The sequence below is a fragment of the Aplysia californica genome, unplaced genomic scaffold (assembly GCF_000002075.1).
Source record: "Aplysia californica isolate F4 #8 unplaced genomic scaffold, AplCal3.0 scaffold00282, whole genome shotgun sequence".
In the NCBI taxonomy this organism is placed as follows: Eukaryota; Metazoa; Mollusca; class Gastropoda; order Aplysiida; family Aplysiidae; genus Aplysia; species Aplysia californica.
This window is the reverse complement of record NW_004797552.1, coordinates 852,923-873,736: the sequence shown is the minus strand read 5'-3', so window position 1 is coordinate 873,736 and position 20,814 is coordinate 852,923. Positions and strand designations below refer to the sequence as shown.

General features: G+C 39.9%; 2 protein-coding genes across 2 annotated transcripts in view; one reads left to right on the top strand and one right to left on the bottom strand.

The window, feature by feature from the left end:
* Nucleotides 1–1,096: 1,096 nt before the first annotated feature.
* On the top strand, nucleotides 1,097–17,040 carry LOC101860664 (acid phosphatase type 7; the record flags this gene model as incomplete). The annotated part of the gene is given in 11 exon segments (XM_005101422.2): nucleotides 1,097–1,294; nucleotides 2,402–2,584; nucleotides 3,149–3,174; nucleotides 3,632–3,729; nucleotides 5,068–5,130; nucleotides 5,846–5,960; nucleotides 6,439–6,552; nucleotides 8,196–8,324; nucleotides 9,604–9,675; nucleotides 10,609–10,746; nucleotides 12,351–17,040. Coding segments are annotated over 11 exon segments (1,283 nt in total), but the record flags the coding sequence as incomplete, so codon positions are not given.
* Nucleotides 17,041–20,039: 2,999 nt separating this feature from the next.
* LOC101863592 (neurotensin receptor type 2-like) overlaps nucleotides 20,040–20,814 on the bottom strand; it is a 3,810-nt gene continuing 3,035 nt past the window's right edge. Inside the window, exon 2 of the mRNA XM_005101434.2 lies at nucleotides 20,040–20,814. This exon is cut by the window's right edge and continues 290 nt beyond it. Coding sequence (XP_005101491.1) covers nucleotides 20,211–20,814 — 604 coding nt within the window. The 3' untranslated portion in view covers nucleotides 20,040–20,210.

Below are 20,814 nucleotides of genomic sequence, written 5' to 3'. Positions count from 1 at the left end.
GGGAGGATTTTTCCCAAATTTCAATTACAGTAGAATCTGTTTATATCGACTTGCTCTGTGAAGTGAAGTCAACATACAAAATTGTCGATAAATGAAAAATATAAATCTAAAGAGGAAAAAACAAGGGGAGGTCAGCGGTAAAAAGACAACACTACATTTTTAAGCTGGTTGTTTCCCTTGATTCTTACACAACAACACAGTGAAACAAACAACCAAGAGGCAGAGGGGGGGGGGTTTGGAGAGTTACAGTACCAAAGACCGAGCAACACGAGGCGCACACTACACCCCAGCGCAAACTTTGTTGTAGCATCCTTGTAAGGCCTGTTTACGACCGCTTGCTGGGGAAAATAGAAAGGCGAGGCACTGAGTCGCTGGCTGTGGCACTTGACAGGGACAGACTGAGATAACTGAGAATGGGATGGGGAAGGGGAGTGAGCGAGCGGGAGTGGGCGATCGGGAGTGGGGGTAGGGAAGTGATGCCCAGCGCGCGAGACGCTTACCTCTGTGAGGCACTGTACTGTGTTGGAGACTACACTGTGTAGGCCCTACCAGACTTATTAAAGCCTGGTGTGTCAAATAGGCTACTTGGCGGGTATGCGGACTTAATGAAGAACTAATGGGTTAGTGTGGCTTCCCCCCCACCCCCACTTATGTTCGTGGGCTTCGCCAGGTACCCAGGAAGCTCGTCGATAAAGCAGAATGGGCTTGAAAAAAGTCTATATAAGAGGAATTGTTTAATTAAGATACTGAAGGAAAAATTTCATAATTGGAAAATATGTCAATACATCGGCTGTCAATATAAGTGGATTATACTGTATATAAATTTAGGAGGATTTTGAGGAAAACTTTTATTTTTGTTCATGAAGTGGTTGGCGGGTCTGGTTCTATTTTTTTGCCATTGGACACCCAATGTTTTACCATTTGGTCAAGCAGCATAAAACTTAAAATTCATCACAAACTTCTTCCTGAGGCTTGAAAATAAATTTTGGACTGAATAAAAAGAAATAGATGTCAATATCCAATTGATCTCTGTTCTTTGGGTACTGTATTTGTACAAATTCAGGGGAATTTAAAAAAATATCTCTCTCTTTTCCAGCCTCCCCCAACCAAATGATGATAATGTGGAGCCAAACAGACCGATCCAAATTGTCCATTGTGCGTTACGGCATAAACGGGAAACTGACCCATGAAAAGCGCGGGAACAGCACGGCCTTTGTGGACGGAGGCATCTGGCAGAGGACACAGTACATGAGCACAGTGTTGCTGGACGATCTTGTCCCAGGCCAGACTTATAGTAAGTAGATCAACGTAGTACAGTACTTGCAGTAAGTAGGTCAACGTAGTGCTGTACTTACAGTGAGTAGGTCAGTGTAGTACAGTGTTGCTGGACGATCTTGTCCCAGGCCAGACTTATAGTAAGTAGGTCAACGTAGTACAGTACTTGCAGTAAGTAGGTCAGTGTAGTACAGTGTTGCTGGACGATCTTGTCCCAGGCCAGACTTATAGTGAATAGGTCAACGTAGTACAGTACTTACAGTGAGTCGGTCAATGTAGTACAACGTAGGTTCAGGTCACCACTGTCTGTGGTGTAGCGGTTAGATGCTTTGCCATTGCACACAGATGTTGAGGGTTTGATTTTCAAATATTGAAATGGAAGAAACCAACAATTTTCCACTTGTTTGGCCATTTTTATAGAATTTTTTTCAGGGATGGAGGGGTGTTAACTTTATGTCCTTTTAAAAGAACATTACTGGGTGGATTTTTAGTGAAAAACGTTGATCAAAGACAGAAAAAATTGTTAATTTTCAGTTTCCAAGGACACTCAAGCTTTGGGCCAAACTTTAATGTTTTTTCTTGATAATTTTACTTCTTAGACCAGATGACCCAAACTTATTCAGTCATAAATGTCTCAACTTTTTTTCGAATAAGATGGGTATTGTTTCACCAAAAGCAATATATATAAATGAGCAAGCTGTAAAATGACACTGATAACCTTTATACCCAAATATTGATGAATAACTGATTCTATTGTGTTGTGGCATATTTGTCTAGCTGCTGCCTTGCTCTTTCCAAAGTGCCTTTCACTTATTGGACTTCAATACTTCCGTTAAATGATTACACACTTTGGTGATTCTGAAGTTTGAGTGTCAAGAATCAGAGAAAAGTCTAAAGTTTTGTCTCTTCTGAAATGTTTGTGCTTTCTGCTCTCTATCTTGAGAAGGGACCAAGCATTTCGCCTTTGAAATTGCTTTAGTTGTCTCTTGTAAGGCATTCAGCTTCAACTTGTGTAAGAACTTAAAAGAAAAATTTATTACTCAAACTCAAAGTACTTCAACCATCATCACCCCCACCTCTCAACCCCCCTCCCCCCCCCCCTTTTTTTCCCCTTACCTGCTGACAGCCTACATTGTGGGAAATGAGTACGAGTTTTCTGACGAGCATATGTTCCGAGCGATGCGTGCAGGACAGAACTGGAGTCCGCGGCTGGCAATTTATGGGGACATGGGCAACGTGAACGCTCGCTCGCTGCCTCGGCTGGAAGCTGACGCCTTCGCAGGGATGTACGATGCAGTGCTGCATGTCGGTGAGAGATTCACGCGTTGTTCTGGTTGTTGCCGGGCCAATGTCCGCTGGACTTTCACCTCATTTGAGTTGAATGCTTTTTTGTAATTTTTTGTCTTCGAAAATTTGCTTTGTTGAAATGCTCTCAATTTTTAGGTATTTATTTTAGATAATTACTATGTTCATATAGTTGATTAAAAAAGGTTTTATAAAAAAATATTCAATGCTTTAGGATATTGTGAAGAGATATGATTGTTGCTAATGAGATTGAAATGTTAGACCTAAATGTGTTGGGAATTGTCATGGAAAGTTGTGATAATGTTGTATTGAGTTTTGGATAATGATGTGTTGTTTGCCGAGATCAAGTTGAAAAATGATTTCAGGGTCAGGTTGAGAAGATGGTGTGTACTATTATGAGACTTTTGTACGTTTGTATTTTGTCAATGTTTTTTACCAGGAGCAAGTGAAAGTTTTCAAGAATGCTGCACAGCAGGTTAGAATCAATTTTTAAAAAGTGAGGAAACTGATTATGTTGTTGCATCATGACATTTTCCTCCTCAATGAAGTCCTGGTGTTCCTGTTTCAGGGGACATGGGCTACGACATGTTTGAGGTGAGAAACTGCTGATCATTTTGTGCTGTGTGATTGAGAGGAGGGGAAAGAAGGAGAGATTTATCTAACATGTCTTTGCAATGACTTATCTTTACAGAAAACAATCCAAATAATTTTCAAGAAAGACAGGTACTTGGAAAGATAAAAAGTGGGGATTTTTTTTATTTTTTTATTTACAAAAAGCTATAATAAATGATTTCAGGCATTATTTTAGTGTATTGACATATTATGTATAACTTGTGCATTTGTTTATAAGAATAAGGAATACAGTTTTGGGTTTTTGCTTCTGTCTTCCCACAGATACAATTTGTTTTTCAGTAAGTTTAAAAGGTTCCATGATGCTATAGAAATTGATACTCAAATTTCTTTGTTTGAAAGAAAAAATAAATCCTTCAATATCTTTTCTCTATTTTTGTTATTTTGGCTCAAAACTCAAAGGTACTGTGTATTCTTCCAGATGGACGGAAAACTTGGAGACGAGTTTATGAATCAGATTGAGCCTCTTGCGTCCCAGCTGCCGTACATGACGTGCCCGGGGAACCACGAGGAGAGATAGTAACGTGTTCACTTGTCTCATGTGTAGTTTGCTCTAGTCAATGTGTCGCTATTTTGTCTTGATTTGTGAGGCGTGCTGACAAAATGACTTACGAGACTTCTAACAATCTGCCAGGAGGGCGGTAGTGTGTATGATATGTATGTGCTTTTGTGCTCAGGTTATTCACTACTGCTGTGGATGATTGGGCAAATGTGTGTGTGTGTGTGAGTGTATGCATGTGGCTTGTGTGTGTGTGTGTGTGTGTGTGTGTGTGGTGTGTGTATGTGTGTGTGTGGTTGTGTGTGTGTGTATGTGGCGTGTGTGTGTGTGTGTGCGCGCGCGCACGCGTATATGTGTGTGTGGTGTGTGTGCATGTGTGCGCGCGCACGTGTGTGTGTGTGTGTGTATGTGGCGTGTGTGTGTGTGTGTGTTTGGCGTTGAGGGAAGAAAGAGATAATGTTTGTGTGTATACTTGTGTATTTGTACTCAGATTTATCTCCACCGTGCATGATTGGGCAATTTCTCTCTGTGAGACCGTACTAAAAATTTGTCATTAATATCATAAAAGCAAAAGCAATACCCAGTCTGTGTCTATGTTCCTGGCTGCACACAACGCCTGTGGAGATTTTTGATGATATTTGATGTTGGTGTTTCTGGCAAACAGACAGGTGGAGGACAAATTTTGTTTTAAAAACTTTTAAAGTTAGTGCAAAGATGATAAAATGATGGAGAATTTTTTGTGAATCAACAAAATGTCGTAGTCTCAAGAACTGACAGATTCACAATGACTGACAACTGTGGTGTATTGAAAGTGTTGACAACTCTGTGGTAAATGCATAGCACATGGACAGAAAATAGACTGTGAGAGTGATATATAAATTGTTTGTTCATCCAGTGTTTGATATGTGTGTATAGATTGTTTGTTCAGTGTTTGATATGTGTGTATAGATTGTTTGTTCAGTGTTTGATATGTGTGTATAAATCGTTTGTTCAGTGTTTGATATGTGTGTATAGATTGTTTGTTCAGTGTTTGATATGTGTGTATAAATCGTTTGTTCAGTGTTTGATATGTGTGTATAGATTGTTTGTTCAGTGTTTGATATGTGTGTATAGATTGTTTGTTCAGTGTTTGATATGTGTGCATAGATTGTTTGTTCATCCAGTGTTTGATATGTTTATAGATTGTTTGTTCAGTGTTTGATATGTGTGTATAAATTGTTTGTTCAGTGTTTGATATGTTTATAGATTGTTTGTTCAGTCAGTGTTTGATATGTGTGTATAAATTGTTTGTTCAGTGTTTGATATGTTTATAGATTGTTTGTTCAGTCAGTGTTTGACATGTGTATTTTCTATTTCAGTAACTTCTCTCACTACCGACACCGGTTTACCATGCCTGGAGATGAAGGGAAGATGTACTACAGGTGATCAGATTTTTTAAATTGTGTTTTGTTTCTTTTTTCAAAAACGTTATTGTTGTTTGGGTAGTAAATGATTATTTCTAATCTTGCTTCTTATTCCTCTAGTATCTTTTTGTTAATTCTTCACTTGAGGAGGGGGGGAGTCACAAATAGTTTTTACTTAACAGACAGTATTTCTGTGATGGTTTCTCCTAACCCCTCTTTTTTTCTAGTTGTATTGATTGCTGTCATGAGATGTAATGATGGCGCTCATATGACCTAATGCAGTTGCGAGTGCCATAAAACCTCTACTAAAACTAAACTAAGATGTAGTGAGACACATTGATGAGATCTCTCGGTTTCCTGAACTGTACAAACATATATATATGTAAAGGAGAACAAATGCATTGTGTTCAAATGATAAGGCTGTAACGTAAGGTCCCTTATGTTCCCACGCTGCCGTATGCAATACACATGGTCAAAATCACTGGTTGAGGCACAAAGAGTCTGCATAAGTCTATCTAAGGTGCAATTTGTGTTTGAATTGGACTATCTCACTCAGTCTTTTCATCAAAATGTAACCTTAACCTTATATTGTAATATTATAATACCCTAAAATGTTTTTAGTCATCTCTACATAATAAAAGTTTGGGGGTTTTTTGTTCAGTTTGCATTGAACTTCATCTCCGTGTAGAGAAACGTACCAGAACAAGAACAATCCTCTTTGTCTGTTCCCCAGCTTCAACATGGGTCCGGTACATTTCGTGTCCTTGTCTACAGAGTTTTTTTTCTTCTGGTACTACGGGCCCATGCAGATCTACCAGCAGTACGAGTGGCTCAAGCAGGACTTGAAGGCAAGAGATGCTTGGGTTGTTGTTTTTTTTTAAAGAAAAATATCTATAGAACTAAAAAGTAAAACACTTGAAAGAAGGAGCTTCTTCTTTTTGTTGTGAAAAATGTCTAAAGAATTAAAAAGTATAACTTTATAAATCGTCTGTGGGGAAATATGAGTATTTTTTACATTCTCCATTTTGAAACCTTAAACCAAGGTGTCCCCATGTTATGAAATGACACCCCCCCCCCCCCCCCCCCCCCCCTGTTTGTGCTGACTGCTGTGCTATCCCCTGTCAACACTGATGTTATGCTACTGTACCAGACAGTGGTGCGAAAATAATTAATGTATGACAGGATAATGGAATTTCTAGAAGTTACAGATTTTGTTTTGTCTATAATGATGATCACTATCTGGATGCTGCTTGCTGTTTCATTGCAAAAAAATTTTTTTTTTCATTGGTCAGTTTTAAAATTTTCCGTCTTTTTTTGGTTTCCCAGGAAGCTGCCAGTCCGGAAAATCGCAGCAAACGACCTTGGATTGTGGTGTTTGGCCACCGCCCGATGTACTGCTCGAGCACAGGCACGGACGACTGCACCAAGCATGAAAGTATTGTAAGGGAACGTACCGAGTGTTTGATAGGTGTATAGATTGTTTGTTCAGTGTTAGATATGTGTATAGATTGTTTTTTCAGTGTTTGATATGTGTATAGATTGTTTGTTCAGTGTTAGATATGTGTATAGATGAGAGTATTGTAAGGGAACGTACCGAGTGTTTGATATGTGTGTAGATTATTTGTTCAGTGTTTGATATGTGTATAGATTGTTTGTTCAGTGTTTGATATGTGTATAGATGAGAGTATTGTAGGGGAACGTACAGAGTGTTTTATATTTGTATAGATGAGAGTATTGTAGGGGAACGTACAGAGTGTTTTATATGTGCATAGATGAGAGTATTGTAGGGGAACGTCCAAAGTCTCTTGTGACTCTTCATTTCATGTGTAGATCTTTCATAATGTACAGCATCTTTTAGAGAAATTTGCTTACTCTAGAATTACAAAGTTTTATCTGTTTTGTTCAGTAGCCTACCTAGCTTTAAGAAATTTGGCTTTCAAAATATTTTGAGTTTCACAAAATGTCAAGCTTTTTCAAATGCAATTCTTTGAATATCTTGATAACGACTCCAAATAATCTTACGATTTTGATAGAGCAGATAGAACATTTGGTTTCTGACCTCGTGGTCTCAGTAACTCAAAACGGCCAAAAATGTCTTACAGAACTTTGTAGAACTCTAAGGTAGTAATATGTCCCACATTTGTGAAATCACACTGGTTTCATCTTCTGTGTGGGTCAAGTTTGCCGTCCTCCCCTGGTGAAAGAATAAAGTGTCTCACTAGATGTCTGTTCATATATAGCCTCCTGTCTCACCTGATGTCTGTTCATATATAGCCTCCTGTCTCACCTGATGTCTGTTCATATATCTGTCCCTGTGGTTTTATGCACCCCGCATAATTTAGCTAAATTTGATCATTCTTTGCATAATTTATGATTATTTTCCTTTATCATTCTTTTTAAAAATTAACAGAATCGCATAATTTCACATCTTTGGGCTCGGTTTGCATAATTTCAGAATTTCTTTTTACATAAAACGATGGGGACAGATATATAGCCCCCTGTCTGCTAAGTTTGCCACTTTTTCACATAGTATTTCTCCAACAATTATGATACTGACTTTTGAAGATCATATGAATGCATTTTTAGCGTTTCATTTACCTGATATTTGATCCAACATGAACTGACTTGGCACACGTGTTGTTGTTATGTGGATAATGCTGTTTAATCTGTTCCAAGAAATATTGTGTGGAAGTAATCTTGTTGTGTTGTGTTCTGATTAGGCCGAAGGGCTAGAACCCAGATGGCCGCTGGATCGGAAAAGTAAAGTAAAGTAAAGTTGTGTTCTGATCTCATCTAAAGAAGAGAACACGCCAGTCATTTGTAGATTCTGAGTAACCCGGGTGTAAAATTTGTGATAGATTGTTTGTGTGACGTGTGCTTTAGTGGGTGCATTGGGAAATGTTAGTTGAGGTCTATGAGTTCTCTTTTGAGCGTTGAAAGATTATTTCCGTCTTGTTATTCGACTGCTTCGAGAAACCTTTTTTTAATCAACAGTGTTGGAAATTGTGTAACAAGTTGTGAATTGACTATAATGTGTTTGAAGAGTTACTTATGCTTTTGATGTTTTCTACTGTTTTCTTCAGTTGAGGAAAGGGATCCCCTTTCTGCACATGTTTGGCTTGGAAGATGTCCTCTACGACCACGGTGTCGATCTGGCAATCTGGGCTCATGAGCATTCTTATGAGCGTCTCTGGCCTGTCTACGATAGAAAGGTGAGCTCTTCTGGTGATAACATGCACAACTGTTGTGTGGGATCTCTTCTGGTGATAACATGGGGGAGGGGGGGTGGGGGTGGGGGGGGGACAAGAAATGCATGCATCAACAGCCAACAGCATGCCACTGATACAGTGGAACTCGGATTCAACGAGGTCGTCGGGCCTGACCTAAAATCTCGTTGAATCTGAGTGTTCGTTATAGCAGACACGAGGTTTTGTGTAGATAATTACTGGCACTGAGCAAGTAATGTATTTATAAAGAGAAGTCACAAGTAGTAGTGCCTGAAATGCCTGCATATTATGAGCTGTGCAAAAAAGACGGATTCGTTCAAATGCATTCCTGTGTCATCTCGATTGGTTACCACAAAGTTGTGTTGCTGTGTAGATCCTAGCATAACAGCAACTTATGATTTCATTGACAAGCGCACAATTCATTACGAAGATCTACGTCAAGACTAGCTTATCATTGTAATAATGATCAGTTGCGGAGGGGAAAAAAAGACTGTGACGCGTTTGTATCTGCGAAGTTCAACGCCAGAATCGCTAGTGCACCTCCCCCCCCTCCCCTTCCCGACACACACACACAGTCACACGTGTGCAGGCCGCCCATCCGACTCCGACACATGCGAGAGTAGACTTGTGTGCGAGCCAACAACGCATGTGTTGGTATGAAAAAAGGCCGCTGATTGGTCGCATGCAATCGGCTAAGTGAATAATGGTTCATGATGCAGGTGCAATGGATGGTTTCCGGGAACAGATAGAGTTCGTTCTGGGAAAAAAATGAACGAAGCCATGTCTGCGGGGGCTGTTCACCCTGGAAGCGACCTCGTTGAATCCGAGCTCGCTGATTTAAGTGCTCTTTGAATCCGGGTTACTTTTATTGATTTTAAAAAAGAAAAAAAACGGGGAATCTATCTCATCTCGTTGAATCCGAGTTCTCGTTGAATCCGATCTCGTTGAATCTGAGTTCCACTGTAGTGATAACAGCTTGCCAGAGATTGAGAGTAAGAGAATATGTTTTCTATTTGTAGCTTCCGTAGGTGATAAATATTTATTACTGTTTCTTTTCATTTTGAAAAAAAAAGATTCAGTTTTAAGTGGGATTGCTTTTAGAAATTTTTATTCAGAAATTGTGAGTTCGTCACACAGTGCACAAATACTGAATGTTGGTTCACACATGCTAGTGTTTAGTTTTTGTCAGATGATTCTGACTCTTTCCTTTTCCTTTCAGTGGTATCAAATGTTACGTATGTGAAAGTATTTCTTTATGTCTCAGGTGATGAACGGAAGTTACGACGCACCGTACACCAACCCAAGGGCTCCCGTTCAAATCATCACTGGGTCTGCTGTAAGTTTTTGTTGCAATAGAGCATTGGAACAAACTGTTAATGTTGCTTGGTCTGGAAACTGCTGCCTTGAGGCTAGGGGCCTGAGTCAGAATCCTCTCTCACAGATTGTAGTGTCTGCCAGAAATTCACAGTGTATACCTGAAAATCCCAGATTTTTCCATTTTCTTGTATTCTTTTGTGAATACATTTTTAAACCTCCCGTTGCGCGCTCATATGACCTTATGCAGTTGCGTGCGCCGTAAAACCCCGTACTAAACAAACAAAGCTCCCGTTGGTGCCTTTATTCTGATTGTTTGAACTTTCAGCTTTTTGCCTTGAGTTTACAACTTGTTTGAAACTAAAAATTTGTGATGTTTTGTTTTTGGGATTAGATTCTTGATTTGTCAACAAGTATACACAGACGTTGAGCCATTCATACTTCTGTAGCTGATATAAACTTTCTATACATAATGAATACTATCTGAGTAATACTCAAATAGTTTGGTGTTGGCAGTGAAAGGTCTTTTGAATTATTAACATACGTAGCCAATGCAGAAGTATGTAGTAATTGTTTGACTGATGATACATCACTCGGTCGTAGTTGAAAGTTTCGGGCTCTCTGAGTATTCTTACTTACAACACATTTCACTTTGGTTGGGTTAAATGAAACAAGTGTTCTCACAAGATTGGGGAATGTCACAATTTTTTAAGGCCATAATTGGTGAACTTTTAGCAGGTCTTCCATGTACAGCCAACTGTGGATGAGTTGATGTCTAAGTTGATGTCGTTGGGGGGAGTGAAAAAAAGATCAACTTATCCGGAGATCAACTTAACAGTTGGGATCTGTAAAGAAAAAGAGGTGCTGGGATCCTAGAAAAACATCAACTTAACTCAAGATCATCTCAAGCGAGATCGACACAGCAGAGTCGACTGTACTGTTGTTTTGTCCTCAGGGTTGTCGAGAAAATGTGTCTGGTTTCATAAAGGACCCGGCTGATTGGTCGGCCTTCCACAGCATGGACTACGGCTACACTCGCATGCACGTACTCAACAAGACTCACATGTACCTGGAGCAGGTGTCGGACGTCAAGGTAAGAACCTGGAGGGGGATTGTCGAGGAGGGAAGTCTGTCGTCTTCTTCTCTCTTCCTTCTCCCCTTTGTATAAAAGTCTCTGGTACTTTTACTTTACTTTACTTTTTACTTTTCCATCCTCTGTTGCCGTTAAGCGTCGAGGGGAGATGCAGTTTTCTATGGTAGGCCAGCTCCGCAGCTCTAGTCTCTAGTAACACCTCTAATCTTCTCACTGGCAAAACTGAATAGAGGAATATCATTCAGTAGCTACAAGACCACATGTATGTGCCATCATTCGTATCTGTTCCTTGTATCCATTATTATTATTTCCCTTATTTGTCAATCGTATTCATCTGCTTTATTTCTGTTCCGTTTCTGTCCCAGTCGTGCATCGTCTGACGTATGTCTTCATTGTGCTTGATTATTAAAAGTCTACGTCAAGTCACAAAGAGTGTTGACATTTATTTACTGAAGGCAAACGAAGCAGAGGTAGACCTAAAGCAACTTACTTGGAAAGCCGAAACAGTAAATTGGTAAATTGATTGGTGACGAGGAAAGATCAAGATACCGCTAATGTAACTTTTTTTTAGAGCACTTGAAAAAAGGAATGAATGGAGAACCGTGATCTCCGTCTGGTGTCTGTCGCAGATCTGGCACTTGATGATCAAACTGTAGGCATCATAGACGAACGACAGTTCATTTCGTCTGATTTCACTGGCACCTGTAGCGTAGTGATTCGGCTCTTCTTTTTGTAAGCGGGAGGTCCTGCCTCCCCAGACATCGGAAACACTCTATACAGCGACAAAGCGCAGCTGATTAAAACCTGTAAATATTCTTTGCCATATCGACAGACCGAAGGGCTAGAACCCAGATGGCCGCTGGATCAGAAAAGTAAAGTAAAGTAAAGTAAAGTAAAGTAAAGTAAAGTAAAGTAAAGTAAAGTGTGTGAGAGATGGGAGTTGTTGGATCCCTCTCAACGGGTTTGGTTCCCCAGGCAGGGTAACAAGCAGCCTGACTCCTGAATTGTCTCTTGTGTCGAAAAGGAAAGAAAACATTAGCTATGACTTACAATCTTTTCTTCAGTGTGGGAAGTTGTATTTTGATAAGTTAGCACTGCTTAAAAAAAAAGCAAGTTTTCCCAAATATGGCAGGATCCTTTCAGATATGGTAGTTAAATTTGGAAATCCTGCCTGTTAAAACTGTATATTGAAAGGGGCATTAAACCCATTGTACTTACTGTATTTATGACATCTCAGTGTTTCATCAGTAAACCTTTGCTGTAGTTATTGTGCTGTGTCACTCTAATCTCTAACTCCTGACACAAACTGTGTGTGTCATTGTGCTGTGTCACTCTACTCTCTAACTCTCCCCTCCCAAAATGTGGACCATAGTAATGAAATCAAAGCAACCGTCATACTTCCATCTGTGGGCAATTTTTCATTTTGGGCTTAACACCTTTTATATTACATCAATTAGACACACATTTCTGTGTGGATTTTGCTGAACAAATGAACAGGCTTCAATTTTATAGCAAAAACTCTGATTTGCCCAAATATTGCTGAGTGCCTGATTTCAACGTGTTGTGACCCAAACTGTTCTCATCCTGTGGTTGGTGTCTCTCAGAACGGGCAAGTGATCGACAAGTTCACCATCATCAAGACGTATCACGGCCCCTATGACAAGACCGGCAAACAGCGAGCTCCAGACCTGCCGGAGCACGTCAAGAAAGCTGCAGGGATTGTCTCCCCTCAAAGAAAGAGGCAGAAGTGAGAGCTGCTAGCTGGTGCTGTTTATTTTTTAACTTGAAGATTTTTATGTTCCAGATGTGAAGTTTTTATTTACCTAAGATTTTTAGTAGATGTCTACCCGATTAATTTGTTTGAGCAATCAAAATTGATATTTTATTTATTACAACATTGCTTGTTGTAGAACTTTTTTTCAGAATTTACTTTATCTGAAGAATTTGCTGATCTTTTTTATCTTTAGGATTGCACCCAAAATTCATAGCAGCATTTTGATATGACCAAATTTTTGGCTTCTGTGGTGGAATGATTTGGCTCTTCACCGTCGCACACAAGAGAAATGAGTTTGATTCTCATAATTTAGGAAAGTTGTTCATGGAGTATCTCTGTCTACTTGGGCGTTGTATCCTTCTGAGACCAGGTAGGCTCTGGTAGGCACAGTCAAAGCAGGCAGAGTGCTCTCCTCACTTGTGCTGATGACGATGGAAAATATTTTCAGTTACAACTTTTCTAGGGCCCCACAAGGGAAATGTAGTAAGATCTTTAAAAAAAAACTATAACTCAAATTGTGAGGTTTTTTACTGGAAATTGTATGTGCCTTTAGTTTCTTGTGCTGTTGGAGTTGTTTTTGAACAGTGGAACTTGAAGTGTCTGCTTTCACGTAGCTCCGATTTATTTTGAGATTTTAAAACATTCTTTAATGTGATGTAAAGCTCAGTCACTCTGTGGTCGCAGACAACTGTAGTGTTTGTATTTCTGAGACAGAGAAGATTTCTGCCATGACTTATTTTTGCCTACGTGTGCCCATTTGTGATAGTGAATGTGCTGGAAACATTGTATTGCTGCCATACCCCCCTTGTTGTTTCAGCTGTGCTTTATCCGACGCCTCTATCTATCCACAATATTGCTTTATCCGACGCCTCTATCTACCCACGATATTGCTTTATCCGACTCCTCTATCTACCCTCGATATTGCTTTATCCGACGCCTCTATCTACCCACGATATTGCTTTATCCGACGCCTCTATCTACCCTCGATGTTGCTTTATCCGACTCCTCTATCTACCCACGATATTGCTTTATCCGACGCCTCTATCTACCCACGATATTGCTTTATCCGACGCCTCTATCTACCCACGATATTGCTTTATCCGACGCCTCTATCTACCCACGATATTGCTTTATCCGACTCCTCTATCTACCCACGATATTGCTTTATCCGACGCCTCTATCTACCCACGATATTGCTTTATCCGACGCCTCTATCTACCCACGATATTGCTTTATCCAACTCCTCTATCTACCCACGATATTGCTTTATCCGACTCCTCTATCTACCCACAATATTGCTTTATCCGACTCCTCTATCTTCCCACGATATTGCTTTATCCGACTCCTCTATCTATCCACAATATTGCTTTAAATTTACTGTCATTGTTGATGATACTTTAAGCATTTGATGGAACGCATTCTCCAGGGATGCCATTATTTTTTTTATTTTTTTTGGGGGGGGGGGGTGGATCTATCGTTTCCGTTATTTTTCCTGTGGAAAATTTGTTATTATTCTACGCATTTGTTTTCTGCTTCACCACTATACTAGTTGTATCTGTTAACTGTCTTTTTGTTACGCAAATGCAGCTTTGTACATTTTCAGTTATACTCCTAAAATCCCAGTGGCATCCTTGGTTCTCATTCGTTCCTTGCAATCATTATTTTTACAGCTACTATAATTTAGTCTGTGTCCACTTCTCAGGGTGATACATGATAATGATTTACGACAAAAGGCCTTTCCTCTATAGCTTTGTGTGTCTGACATCAAGGCTGATATATGATTTACGAGCAAGAGCATTTCCTCTACAGCTTTGTGTGTCTGACATCCAGGCTGAAATATGATTTACGACAAAAGGCATTTCTACTACAGTCCTCTAACTCTTGACACAAACTGTGTGTGTCATTGTGCTGTGTCACTTTAATCTCTCAGGGTGATATATGATTTACGACAAAGGGCATTTTTTTTACAGTTTTGTGTGTCTGACATCAAGGCTGAAATACTCAGAGAAATGATTCAACAAGCCTTTGGTTTGTATTATGTGTACATTCCCGACAAACCCAACTCCCGTCACGGAGAACAGCGAATCTCCTTCTGTCTGTAAATAATCCATGTGTACATCCCCCACATTGTCTCCTGTTTGTGGTTTATCTAGGACATTGGCAGTGAGCCAACGTGAACGACTGCCCAAAGTGTGGTGTCATGACATTTCCTATTTTACACTTTGTTTGACTAGACATTTTTATTCTGGCAAGGAAAGTAGATCAAATTAGAAATGCCCTTGTATAAAAAAAATGGAATTCTTCTGTTTTGAAATAACAATGTTGTCTCTGAAATATTTGTAAATTCCACTTGGAACTGTGTAAACTTGTCTGTGTGATCTCATTATTGCTTTAAAAAAAAATTGTATGTTAAGAAGCTGCCTTATATATATTTATTGGCTATTCTTTGGGATTGTCTCCAATATAAGTATAAGGCATTTAAGCTGCAGTAGTCAGATTCAAGATGTCACTGCATTGAAAAAACATAGATCTATGGGTCTCATATTTATGTTCTGTTTTTATGAATTGCAAGTATATCTCAGTCCCTGAACTAAGGGCTTTTGCCCAGTGCTGTCACTTGTAGTCCAAGCTGTCTGTACAGAACTCTCTTTTGTTTCATTACATCCTGGTGCTCATCTGTATTTTGGGTGTCTCTGAACTCTGTGGTTGATTGCTTTAGCTATCTTTGCTTTATTGGGCGGGAAACTAATCTTTACAATAAAATTATGGAACCTCAGATTTTTTCAGTTCAAGGAAGAAAATATTTTGTCTTTAAACTATTTAAAGAATTTGTTGGTGCTTTATTTTGTGTTGATTGCTATTTGCACAACTGTCAGCTTGACAGAAAATACGCAAATTTCTCCGCTATATTTTTTAACTATATATAACTTTAAACTGAGGTCTGATTACAACTTTCTGTTGTTTTTTTTAAATATGTTTTCTGCATGTATCGCGATATGAAATGATTGTAGAAAAGAATTACCTTTTTAAAAGTTAATCAAGTTGATGCAAGTAATTAATACGGCCAATGTGTAGTTTTGCACAATTGTCAGCTTGACAGAAAATACGCAAATTTCTCAGCAATATTTTAAAACTTTATAACTTTAAACTGAGGTCTGATTATAACTTTCTGTTCTTTTTAAAAATATTTTTACTTCATGTACCACGATATGAAATGATTGTAGAAAAGAATTACCATTTTAAAAGTTAATCAAGTTGATGCAGGTAATTAATACGGCCAATATGTAGTTTTACAACACGTAACTTTTGTTATCGAGCTCTTTATCCCACTGAACACTTTTATGGGACATTGTAGTCGCTCAAGAGCTGAATGGTTATCACTCTAGAACTTATTTGCTGCAATGTCAAAGGGATTTTGATGATTGTTTTTGGAAACAAAATTGTCAGCTCGGCTTGGCTTGTGCTACGCAATAAAAATCAGTCTTGACACTACGAACAATACAAATGTCTCAGTAAAATGAGACGTAAGGGAAGTGGTTATATCATTTTATATGAAAAAGAAAGACAGAATAACATCATAATTGCATAAATATATGTATAAATAAAATTGAAAGATTATGTTTGCAAAGCTGCCATGAATGTAGATCTATCTAAAGTTTTGGATGTGAAGTTGATCTGAAAAGAACTTTTATTTTCTGGAATGAGTTTAAAGGGTGATATATATATATATATATATATATATATATATATATATATATATATATATGTCTACAGTACAGCATTTAACGATAAATTATAGCACAAAACTAGCATGGTGTTGTGGTCTGAGGTGGATCGCTAGTGCATTCAAAAGACATGAGGTCAATTCCTGTGTTGGGAGAGTTTTTATTGAGTATCTCCGCCTGTCTACCGGGACATTGTATCTCTTTCAGCCTGGGCTGACATTTACAAGTAGGGTCCTACAGCCCACCTCCTGAATGACCTAAACTGTGTCAATGGGGGCGCAAAACACCTGCATTTTAAAAACAGACAAATATATAATATATATACGCACAAATAATCATGTAAAAGTCAGAAATTAATTGTCTAATTCTTTTTTTTAATGAATGTAAAATGTTATACAAAAGGTATCATATTTTTAAAATGTTTACAAAGTGATTTCTAACTCCGTTTTACAATAAGGTGTCTCCCCATGGCTGTTTGGTTAACGTTAATCTTGACATTTGTTGTGAGTCTTGCTTCTCTTTTTTATCTTTTTCTTTATGCTATGGCAGAAAACAAGTGAACATTGGGAAGTTGGCCACCGGGCAGAAATATTAAATAAAGAATGTAAGAAATTTTCTTATCATTTCTGTGGCAGCTAGTTCAGTACTGCTGTTGAGGATGATGTGTGGGAAAAAAGATTGTGGTAGTTTGTTTGCCCAAAAATCCACATATTCGTGTTTATTAATGAGATTCTAAAACTTGTAGGCCCCTACATGTGTGCAACTATTTTTCCAATAAATGAGATCATGAATAACCGTTTTATTCTTGCTTTATTTTGTATGACTGCTTTTATTTGCATCATAGTGGATTCTTACTTACTCGCGTACTTACTTACTTACTTACTTACTTACTTACTTACTTACTTACTTACTTACTTACTTACTTACTTACTTACTTACTTACTCACTTACTCACTTACTTACTTACTCACTCACTCACTCACTCACTCACTCACTTACTTGCTTGGTTGGAGATTATGCGTCATTGCAGGCGGCACAATGCCATAGCTGCTCCTCCCTCCTCTCCAGGATCCATTAAAGGGTCTGCCTGCTGATCGTGCCAGCTATCAGCTAGTTGGATATTCTTCTGGCTTTTCCACGCAGGTTGCTGTCTCTCCCCGACCCTCTAGAGACACCAGCTTCCCTCAGTCTTGCCATTGTGTGTGATGTGGTGCCTTCATCCTCTCTGTGGTCGTAGTGGATTCTAAGACCCAGTGCCCATTGGCTCAATAGGTTCGGTTTGATGGGGGGAAAAGGGGGGCGGGCTAACTAGATTGATTGAGAGTGAGAAGCGACCACCGTGGTACCACAGAACGAAGCCAATGGTGACCTTCCAAACAAACGCGTTTGTTTTCATCAAGGCAGTGAGTTAGGCTTTCATACAACCAGCTTACACCAAATCTTCAGAATCTTCTGGCCCGACAAGATTTCCAACGCAGATCTGTTACGAAAATGTAGGCAAGAGGACATGACCACCATAACAAAAAGGAGAAGATGGAAATGGGTTGGACATGTTCTGAGAAGAGAACCAGACTCTGTTGTGAAGACTGCCCTCCACTGGACACCCGAAGGACGTCGCAAAAGGGGCAGACCCAAAGTGACCTGGAGACGCACAGTAGAGTCTGAAATGAAGCCCTGGAATCATTCATGGGGAACGCTGACCAAGATGGCCCAAAACAGACAGAGCTGGAGATCCTTTGTTGCTGCCCTGAACGCCAGATGACGTAAAGGGTAGTAAGTAAGTAAGTAAGCGAGTTAGGCGATCGTTTGATGTCAGAGAACCGGTCCCCCATTTGGCACTGGGTATAAGGGAAGAAATGCTATGTAGAGCCTTCCCTCTCTGGGTTCAGAGTTCATCCCCTACCAGGGCAGTGCTACTGACTGAAGTGTCTTTAGTTAGGCCATTCCCAAAGGGGGGATTTTAACATGATGTTCTTGTCTTATGCATAGTAGAATTGTAAATGGGCTGAATTATGAATGGCATGCTCATGCTGTGCCGGAACAACATTGGGGGAACTGCTGCTTTTTCTTTCCTCATCCTTACTATCGTCATTTTGCCTCTACTTCTTTTGTATGTTTGTCACTCTCTTGTGACCCGCTATTTCCGGGGTGCCTTGATAGTCGAAGCAGACTTTATGCTGTTGAGGCTAGAGTGGTGAGCAGAATAAGCCTGATTCTCTTGGCGCTCATATGACCTTATGCAGTTGCGAGCGCCGTAAAACCTTACGAAAACTAACTATAGAGTTCGGTCATGTGACCTCCCACACCAACACCTTAGCCGACATGGACGTATGGCGTCTGTTTATCATTCATAGCTTCACATCAAACACTTTTGTGGTCCTTCCATTCTTCCTCCCTTTTGCGCAGACTTCAGCCCTGACAAGCGGGGTGGTGATGGGAGCAGTCCGTCTTCTATGATACCCACATTGTGTTGATGGGGAGTATATATAGTGCCCGGCTGGGCCATCTGTTTGAATCAATCAACCCCCAAGGTGAGCGATTCAACATGTAAATCTAGGCCTATTTAATTGTATCCAAGGTGTGGCGAGCTACGCTTCAGACTCTCTTTGCTGACAGATGTCGTCCTTTTTTAAGTAGGTGCTTTTACGTCTCCTTCAACACAATTTAGATCCTAAAATTGGAAAGCAGGCTTCCGACCATCCTTGTTAGGGTCGATCTGTCCCCGTCGTTTTATGCAAGAAAAATTCTGGAATTATGAAAACTGAGCCCAAAAATGTGAAATTATGCGGGTCTGTTTATTTTAACAAAGAAAGATAACGTAAAATAATCAGAAACTATGCAAAAAAATGATCAAATTTTGCTAAATTATGCGGGGTGCATAAAACTATTAAAACCACGGGGACAGGGGCCAACCCAGCAGACAGATCGAGATACTCGATAAAAATTCTCCCCACTCGGGAATCAAACTTGGGTCTCCTCGTGCGACAGCGAAGCACCTCACCGCTACACCACCTACGCCGGGGATGTCGCTCTGTCTCCCCACAGAGAGCAAAGCATTGTGATTGTACAAGAGGCCATCGGTCAATCTATCAGCGGTCTTGCAAAAGAGACAGGGCGGTAAAAGGAACCACCGAGTATGAATGACGCTAAGACTATTGTCTTTCCTAGAGGTGAACACTGCCACGTCCACAATTTGAACAATGAATAATGTACAGGTATGACTTATGCAATCTAAAAAAAATACCGCTTTGTCAAGTCGAGAAACTAGCTGCACGAAGTACAACCCACGAAATATTGACTTTCTTGGAGGCAACACACGAGCATTACATATTGTATAATATATTTTAAACAATGAATATTTGTTCAAATTCAAAAGAGAGCATTAGAATTTATTGCAAAGTCATACACGCCATTCCCGCAGTCTGCAGGCAAGGATAAACACACGCGTGATAAATGTCTGTGGACGGCTATTTGCCGATGATTGTGCATTGCTTGCTCATGAAGAATCCGGCTTGCAAAACTGCATTGATCTCTTTTTAATAAATGTACATGAGAACTTTGGACTCACAGTGCACACAGCAAAGACAGAAGTTCTCTTCCAGCCTGTCCGTCGTTAAAAAAACCCTCATTTTTAAGGACAAGCGGGCTAACCCAGATTTCGGGGGTTTCCAGAAATCTTGACCTAAACCAAAAGTGGGCATTGCCCTTCCTACTGGAGAAGTTTGATTTCATTGGTGTGTATATATTTGTTTGGTTATAGAGAAAACTGTCCTTCACGTTTTTTTAAAAACTGAACAAGGGGCAAAAACTGTACCTTCGATTTTCTCAAAACAGCATTTTTCGGTATAGCCCCCTTGTGCGACCGTATTATCTGCTAGCTGTATTACGCTTTTGCACTAATCAAGCACTTACAATTCAGATGTCCTCAACTGACGTGTAACAATAGGTGACAGTAGACTTGACCGCTAGAACTTCCTGTTTGGGCCACAAAGTCCCCGTAATTGACCCCTGAACTTTCTGTTGAACGCGGTGTACACGAAGAAGTTGGAAGCAGCATTGATTGCTGTACTGAGGAACACAATGTTGACCGCAAGGGCGAACTCGCTGTGGTGTTTGAGCCCAAAATCAAAACCCGGGACGAGTCGTTTCATGTACACTGCCACCAAGAGAGGCGTGTTGCAAATGATAAAAAGGGAAGATACGCCACTTACTACCCGAATAGTTCTCTTGTATTTTGTCGACGGCCCAGCAACTTTTCCGTCTTTGGAAACTTGATTTTCTCTCTTCACCCCCTGTGACCCCGCCCTGTTTGATCCACTCTGAGAAATAACCCCGTCGTTGGGATGTTGTTCGTTGGGTTTGTAATCTCCTCGACTGTCTTGAGTTGACGATACCTCTTCTTTCTCTCTCCCTACAGATGACACTTTGGACTTTTCCTCAGTAGGCAGATTGCTGGATGAATGTTCCTGGAATTTGGTAGACCTATAGAGGCCATAAGCCATCACAGAGGTGTTGATGACCAGTGTGATTTGGCAAACAGTCTGTAGAACTAACGTGTTCAGGATGTTA